The 8,764-nt window shown below is 43.9% G+C and overlaps 1 protein-coding gene across 1 annotated transcript; it reads left to right on the top strand.

The window, feature by feature from the left end:
- Positions 1–696: 696 nt before the first annotated feature.
- Positions 697–8,097, top strand: wnt9b (wingless-type MMTV integration site family, member 9B). The gene is made up of 4 exons (XM_079520323.1): positions 697–878; positions 1,713–1,966; positions 4,013–4,278; positions 6,069–8,097. The coding sequence occupies exons 1-4, from the start codon at positions 793–795 to the stop codon at positions 6,528–6,530; spliced, it is 1,068 nt and encodes a 355-aa protein (XP_079376449.1). The 5' UTR covers positions 697–792; the 3' UTR covers positions 6,531–8,097.
- The last annotated feature ends 667 nt before the right edge of the window (positions 8,098–8,764 follow it).

The raw sequence follows: 8,764 nt of genomic DNA, 5'->3' as shown, positions 1-8,764 counted from the left end.
AACAGCTATATTACATAATTATATATGACAGAGTTTCTAGTATCCACTAGATGGAGCACCACCATCTTCGACTGGTTTCTTTCTCTCACGGGGCCGTTTCGATTCTCCTTTCTCTCCAAGAACAGAACAGCTGTCAGACGTTTGTCCACACTGACTCCTCGCCTTTCAACTTTAGCCTATTGGACCAGTTTCCTCTCCAGTCTGACTCTTCACCCATCATTTAGTTTGAATCCAAATGCGGCTTTGATGTGAAGTGAAACAAAACAAAACAGCTGATCTTCAGAGTGGTGGAATAATTATACAAACAGGAAACAGCTGTTAAAATTGATGTCAACAGAATCAAGTAGATTGTTGCACAACACACTTAAATCCACAAATGCAAACTGTATACACGAATAATGGGATTGTTGCAGTTTGTGATCAACTGTGTGAAGAATATAACGTTAAAGGACGAAGGATGCTGCACAGATAACCACTGGACCTCCAATAAAAAAGCCCAGGTAACCGTAAACACCGTCTCTCGGCCTACCTGCCATTCCACTTGGGTGGCGCTACAGTGGGAGGGACAGAGAGATCTTCAGAGAATCCAATGAGCGTGCGGCAGCAGATGATGAGCTCCCCAAAGGCCTTGCCTCTGCGCGGAGGGAGCGCGCCTGCAGATCTGCATGTCGCAGTGCATTGGAAGTTTGTGTGCATGTGTGGGCCACTTAAAGCGGCGCGCCGAGCAGACGGCACCAACTTTCTCCCTCCGTGCAGAATCAGCGAGATGAAGAGCATCGCCAGCCCGTCATCATGTGCTCCAGGCTCCCAGGGACCGCCTGCCTACTGCGACTCGTTGCACTCAGCATCCTTCTCTCGCACACCGCAGCTTATTTCGGGTCAGACACTTTTCTATATATTTTTTCAACCGCATAGGCTATTGCTTAGAGACTGAGGACTAGAAATACAAGAATATTAAATAGGCCTGTTTGTTTGTTTGATTGACTGATTGAATACTTTATTAACAGTGTGCATAAAAAAGCACAAGAAAGTATACAGTTCAATACAAGGTCTGCTAAGAGGATTTAAACCCAAAGTGTCTTGTTTCCATTGGGGTCCTTCATGCAAAGCTACAGTATACTCAATTCATCAAAGAACTGTCCTCTTACCAAATTACGCATGCACGCGTAATTACGCACACGGCACACTCATATTTTATCTTACGGTTTATTGACATTATGAACTGCAAATGTTGACTCGTGCAAAGTGTGATATGATGATAGGCTAACCATGTCACTGATAGGCTATCTCTCAACAGTGTGCCATGTGTAGCTTGCTTTAAATTCTGAGGCTCATTGCTGTATTGTTTTGAATTGCGGATTGCCGGTTATTTACATATTAATATATATTTAATTGTAATGAATTACCCTGTGGACTGTATAGGCCTATACCGTTTCAAATAATGCATTCAATAGATGAGGCCCACAATGGCCAATTTCTATATAGCTATGTTATTTACAGATGCCGATATCGCGCGTGAAACATTATTCTAGCTTTTCATTTTCCTTGTATGAATTCACATGAAACTTGAAAGGGACAATATCTTAATATTTTGGATAATTTACTCTTATAAAATCCCATAGTTAAAATGAATGTAATTGCGTAATTGCGCATATAACTCTGACCATGCAGCAGCACCTTACTTGTCTTTAATGTGCTTTCTTCTTCATCAGGCTGACAGGTCGAGAACCCTTGGTGTTCTTACCAGGCCCATACTCGAGTGATTCTCCAACGGGCAAGGCTCACCTGAAGCAATGCGAGCAGATGACTCTGACTCGACGGCAGAAGAGACTGTGTCGACGGGAGCCGGGCTTAGCTGAGACGCTGCGCGAGTCAGTGCGCCTGAGCCTTCTGGAGTGTCGCTATCAGTTTAGAAACGAGCGCTGGAACTGCAGCCTGGACGGCCGCGGAAGTCTTCTGAAAAGAGGTAAAGCTATTTGTGTGAATATATACACACCACGTGGTTCTCAGTGGTGGAAACATTACTCACATTTTTACTTAAGTAAAATTATCAATCAATAGGCCTACTGCAAATCTGCAATGTAGAAATAGGCTACAAGCAAAAGTCTGAGATTCAAAATTTACTTGAGTAAAAGTATTGGCATCAAAATGTACTTAAAGTAGCAAAAAGTAAAAGTAAAAGTGTCCCTTTTCATGAGTTTTGATTTTTTGAAAAAAAAATCATTTGAAAATAGCAGATCTACAAGCCCACAATGCGTTGAATCGTGATGCATTGTGAGCTTGTAGATCTGCTATTTCCAAATGGACGAAATGTTGCTGAAGTGCTTTGTACTAATAATCAAAATCTACAAAGTAACTATATAACTAAAGTTTTCAAATAAATGGATCCAAGATGTAGTGGAGTAGAAGTAACATTATATTGGAAGTAAAGTGCAAATGCTCCAAAATTGTAGCCTACTTAAGTAAATGTACTTAGACTAGTTACTTTCCAGTGCTAATGTGGGAATATATAGACCAGCGGTTCTCAGCCTTTTCAGGCCGAGATCCCCCCAAAATAATCATAATTGAACTGGGGCCCGTCCCCCCAAAATAATCATAATTGAACTGGGGCCCGTCCCCCCAAAATAATCATAATTGAACTGGGGCCCGTCCCCCCAAAATAATCATAATTGAACTGGGGCCCGTCCCCCCAAAATAATCATAATTGAACTGGGGCCCGTCCCCCCAAAATAATCATAGAACTGGGTACTTAGGAGTGGGAGTTTGTAGATCGGCTATTTTCTTATATTATTTCAAATGTTTTTTTTATATAGTTTGGTATGTTTTTCATTAATATATACCGGTATATTTGATTTAATGTATTAAAAAGGGCTTTAAAGTCCTTAATGTGTGACTTTACTGTCATCTGGTGAGCCCCACTAAATCATGTGTGTGTGTGTGTGTGTGTGTGTATGTGTGTGTGTGTGTGTGTGTGTGTGTGTGTGTGTGTGTGTGTGTGACCCCGGCCCAGTCAGATGATAATGATAATGTATATAGTGTTGATAGTGCAAATGGAATTAATAGAGACAACCAAGAGCAAGAAAGAAAGAAAGAAAGAAAGAAAGGAGAGGGGGAGGGGTTGGGTATAGTGGTCAAACTGCATCACTTTAAGTTGTTTCCCTTTTAAATTCATGTTGTTTATTATTTTTTCGGAGAGACTAATAGGGTCTACTTTCTATACTTGAACAATTCCTCCCACAATAGATGAAACCATTCCTTTGGATATAGAACAATAGCCCTGTGCTTTACTGAAACCTTCTATACTTAAGATAAGCACGCGGTTTGGAAGCGTGCCAGTTGATAGCTTACATATGAAAAAAAAAAAGTTTAGACTCTAATAAATCATCACGTATAGCTCAAGTTCCTGCAGGTTCATCAGCCACATAAAGCGCTTCAGAATTCTCAAGTACTTATGCATATGGATATCAAGCATGCGGGGAGAACATGAACAGGTCAGCATCCAAGTAATGAGGGACTAGAGAGCCAAGGAATCCGGTGCGGTGGTGGAGCACAGCACACAAGCTACGTCGGTTATTTTTATCTCGCGGGGAAAGCGCCCATTCCCAGAGGAAAAGGGTGGTGTGATTACACTCTTTCATCTGGGAAAATCCTTCCTAGTCAAAATAATAATTAATTGGATCAAAATATACCCTGGCGATAGCTCTCTGGGGTAAGCAAATAACAGTGCATGACCACAAGGAAAAGGTTGGAGAGAGAATCATTACATAACTTTGTAATTCTAAAATTCATTAATAAGTTGTTGTTGTTATGAGACCCCCCATTTTCAAGGGCTTAAAACAACTAACGTGAACATTCACTGGCAAGTGGCAACATTGCAAACACTATATTTCATTGTTGAATAAGAAACATTTTCAGTCCTTGGGTCCAGAGAGCCTTTTTTACGGCTTTGTTAAAAACAAACCATGCACAGCCTATTAAAAAAAAAGCTAATTCTTCATTCATTCTTTCCCAGGGTTTAAGGAGACTGCTTTCCTACTGGCAGTGTCCTCAGCTGCATTGTCTCACGCACTAGCCAAAGCCTGCAGCTCGGGCCGGATGGAGAGGTGCACGTGTGACGACTCCCCTGGACTGCAGCATCGAGAAGCGTGGCAGTGGGGGGTCTGTGGCGACAACCTGAAATATAGCACCAAGTTCCTCAAGAAGTTCCTGGGGCAAAAGAGGGTCAGCAAAGACCTGAGGGCACAGATTGATGGACACAACATCAACGTCGGAGTTCGAGTGAGTGTCTGTGGATGAACACAAACAAAGTCTATACGGCAGTGGTTCTCAAAGTGGGGTCTGGGGACCCCCTGGAACACCCTCAAGAACCCCTGGGGGGCTATTTAATATAGCATTGGCTATTTGAAAATAGCGGATCTACAAGCTCACAGCGCGTGTTGCATGCTTGTAGATCTGCTATTTATAATATCAAACAATCTTGAAAATCTTTTCAGTCCCTTTTCAGCAAAATCTGTCCAATTAATGCATATAATTGTTTGGGGATCCTTGACGTAAAAAGAAAAACTGGTCTATAGGGTGGAAATGTGAAATATTATGGTAGCTATGGAGCCTCATGTTGTGTACATGTATGTATGTACTACTCTCACGTCACCTCCCAAGCCCAAGGCATCATAAACATAGGACGCACCAGGGCCCCACTTAGCTCAATTAGTTAGGCTACAATTTGACTCTATACAATTATTCCTCTGTCACACTCTTGCACTGTGAAAGGGAATAGCACAGCTATCCTCACCTGCATATTTTGCCCAGTGCCAGCCAGATTGACTCCCCCATCGCGCTCCCTCAGTCATTGGCCTTGGTGCGCACAGAAGGCAGCGGTGGGTGAGAAGGCGCAGGGAGACAGGGAGACGGGGCGACTGTGAGACGGTGGGAGCCAGGTGTTCTCAGGCATGATAAAGCTTGCTGTGCAGGCCTACACAAAATTAAAGGTCTCACGTCAGGGAGAACGATTATAACTGTGGCCTCTTTTAATATACGAGCGAGCATTTTTTCCACCTACGGGATCACTGTGTTGCTGCAGTGATAAATCCACATAATGTTCATAACCACTACTGTGGAGCTTCAAAATAGCAGGCCCCGGGGCTCCGGGCCCTGTACCCCGCACACCAGAGGAGGCAGAGACTAGGAGAGAGAGACCAAACACAGAAAAACAAAACAAAAACAAACGCAGGATGAACTAAAAGGCACCTATCTTATCTGATCTTTGCTGAGTTAAACGTTTTCCTCACCTTGCATCGCTGTGGCCTACGGGAGAGACCAGGAGACTTCGCGTTAACAAAAAAACGAAGACCCCCCCCCCCCCTCCAGGGCGTTCATACCTGCAAAGGGCGGAATTGAGCAGAACTCTTCAACCCAAAAGTAGGCCCTGGGCCCCTCCTCCCACCACACCAACCCCCCATGCCACAATGACCTGTATCTGGCCCCACAAGTCAGGAGCTCTGTGGCTCGTTGGTTGAGCACCCATCACCAACTATCAAACACTGAACCATTAACTGCAGAGAAACGTGGGACACCATCACCCATTGGCACTTTTCTTTCTTAAATACTTATCGATGGTTGTTCCGTGATCAGGCATGCACAGAGAACAGGGTGGAGAGATTCCTCTGTCTGTGCTGTTTTGTCACCTGTGCCTCGGGCTTCAGAGAGGGGAGACAGGAGAGAACCAGACAGAAAGAGCTAGTTTCAACACATTGAGAAAAACGACTCCGCAGGCGTTATTGTCCAAGTGAGCGATGTTAGGTAAATGAAATATGACATGATGAGCCGTCCCCCGCAATCCATTACCTGAAACATTTACAATGAGCCACTTGCTAACCACCACCATCCAACCTTAACTCGCTACCGTGCAAGACCCCCCCCCCCCCCCCCCCTCCTTGCAGGAAACAGGTTCTCTCGACTTAGAGATAGGCCCCCGAGATAAGAGGCCAAGGCAATGAATCAGTCTGAGAAACCTGACATTTCTTCCCCTGTTTCCCCTCCTGTGTCATTTTCTTCCCTTCCACTCTCAGGCGGTGAAGAGCGGGCTGAAGACCACCTGCAAGTGTCACGGCGTCTCCGGCTCCTGCGCCGTGCGGACCTGCTGGAAGCAGCTGTCCCCCTTCCACGACACCGGGCGGCTGCTCAAGTTCCGCTACGACAACGCGGTGCGGGTGCTGAGCGTCACCAACGCGGCCACCGGCGAGACGGAGCTGGCGGGGTCCCGCCGGCACGGCCAGAACCTCCGCAACACCGACATGGTCTTCCTGGAGGACTCCCCGAGCTTCTGCAGGCCCTCCCGCTATTCCCCGGGCACGGCCGGCCGAACGTGCGCCAAGGACACTAGCTGCCATAGCATGTGCTGCGGGCGCGGCTACAACACGGCCATGCGCCTCACCACCCTCTCTTGCCACTGCCAGGTGCGCTGGTGCTGCCACGTGGAGTGTCAGACCTGTGTCCGGGAGGAAGAGGTCTACACCTGCAAGAAAACCTAAGAGAGAGACACATGTGAATGACTAGACGGAAGAGGAAATACATGTAGGGAGCAATGTAAGGACTTATTAGAAAAGGACATTCCCGTAATAAGTGAATGAATTTGAGAGAGGAATTTGATCATCTGTCTCTTTCCACACTAGACCTGCCCTGTGACATGTTGAACTGCAATCTCTTACAGACATTACTCTTGACGGATTTCATTCACATTTTGGGCATGTCTTTACAGATGCCATTCCACCATCCAATTTTGGGGAGCGTTATTTTGGGAATCACACAAAATCCCAATGGTTTTAATGTTGCCGGTTATTTGGTAATTATCACCAAACTTTCATAGTCGCTTGGGTGAGGAATGTTTGAAAACCACTCTTTTTCTGAATGCACTGGGGGGGGATACCTCACTTGTGGGAAAGAGGGTAAAGGTTGCCCTCTGGGATGAGCTCTTAAAACAGGTACTGGACAGGACTGGATATCTCCAGCATTATTATGTCAATCCCATCTGTGGGGAGCTCTGACAGACAGTAACCTTGATGCGTTGTAATTTCATTGGTTCTTTCCATTTGTCTATTTATTGTATCTATTAAGATGATATCTGTCTTAACTGCTGCTTTATACTTTTAAAGTTCTTGAAATTGAGTGTCTTGCCTTGTAAGGTTAAAAGGGCCTTAAAGGAATCTGGAACATCTCCTGTCTGTCTTTCTGACTGCTGTGTTTTTCTGCTGTGGAGCAGCATACGAGTGCATTTATTTGTATAAAAAGCACTTAAGATGGTCTTAATTATTAAGCTTAGAGGTTAGATAAATACCTTTTAATACTTTTTTTTTTTTTCAATGTTGTTCATAAAATCACTGGAAGCAACAAGAGAAATTGCTGATGTCGCTGATATGCATGGTAGCCACGAGCATGAGCAGGGTTATTGTGAAAAGAAACAACCTGGGTTTCAGTTGCTCTTATGGAAATGTCTATGGAAATCTCTGCACGTAGCCTAATGTGTTCTCAATAGAGAAAAAGGGGAATATGTATTAACAGTGTGGCAAACACCAAACAAACACTTTAAAAGAAAAACAGGTTTATTGCTGGACATACCAACCCTCTACTCTTACTTACTGTTTTTATTTAGATTTATAAAGAGAGGCATGTGTGCATGTATGCTTTCATGTCCAGAATGGCTTAACCAAACCATACGCTTTTAAAAGTCTAATTTAGGCACATCTTTGTTCTAAAAATGGGCCAATCTTGTTCCTAATTTTCCCAATCACCAATCAGAGAAAATGGTAGTATTTACTGCATGAGTGCAGGTCAAAGGTGCATGTCTACCCCAAGGGCTTTATTCTATGGGCCATTTATGTTTCCTTTGCATGATACTGAGTTGTATTCATGTATAATATAATATGACTATAACTCATATCAGGGCTCCAAGTATGTATGTGACAATGTGGAATCTGATTTTTCTACCTCACATCGTCGTCGGGCAATTATTGAGTTTATATTTCCTTTGCAAATAGCTGTACTTTCCTTTGCATCAGTCATACAAGTTCACATTTTATAATTGTACAATTGTTGTTAATATAACCCTACATTTCATATATATATATATATATGTATATGTCTCTTGTTTCATTACATTATTATTTAAAATAATTAAGATAAATAAATGAACGTACATTTGTAAGAACTATTGTACATGTTTGTCGTCACTTGTTTAGCTGGTTGTTTTTCCTCATCCTTTCCACATCAATTGCTTGTCTGAGTTTACTGTAACTCTTGAGAGTGTAGAAATGGAACCAACAGGACCAAATTAAACAACCCTTAAGGGTCCATTTGGCTCCATCTGTTCACTCCCAAGGGTTACATTAAGACTCAGGGTTTTACAGCCACACAGTATGCACGCAACGAGAAGGCCACAGCAGCTGTGCACCTGTCTGCCTGGAACTGCTCTCGACTCTCAATCTATCTATGTGGGCAAACCACTTCCTAATCACACTGCCCCGCCCTCCTTTTCATCTGAAAGGACTGTGGTCGTGGGCTCACTGCATCACCCTCAACCGCCCAGTAACGCACGCACGCACGCACGCACGCACACGCACTCACACACACACACACACACACACAGGTGTTCTGCCTCTGGCCAGCACACTAAGCATGATGACAATGATAATGGTTATGATGACAGGGAGGATGATGATCTTGAAGAATGTTGTCTACAAAAAAATATAGAGCATTTGACCCCAATTAA

This window comes from Electrona antarctica (assembly GCF_951216825.1).
Source record: "Electrona antarctica genome assembly, chromosome: 14".
NCBI classification, from domain to species: domain Eukaryota; kingdom Metazoa; phylum Chordata; class Actinopteri; order Myctophiformes; family Myctophidae; genus Electrona; species Electrona antarctica.
The sequence above is the reverse complement of the archived record's forward strand: the minus strand, read 5'-3'. Positions and strand labels throughout refer to the sequence as shown.

Bases quoted from the DNA above. Each gene is read 5' to 3' on its own strand.
- wnt9b (XM_079520323.1), top strand. From the start codon at position 793: ATGTGCTCCAGGCTCCCAGGGACCGCCTGCCTACTGCGACTCGTTGCA. The intron at 879-1,712 runs GTCAGACACTTT...CTTCTTCATCAG, and splicing joins CACACCGCAGCTTATTTCGG to GCTGACAGGTCGAGAACCCT. The intron at 1,967-4,012 runs GTAAAGCTATTT...ATTCTTTCCCAG, and splicing joins CGGAAGTCTTCTGAAAAGAG to GGTTTAAGGAGACTGCTTTC.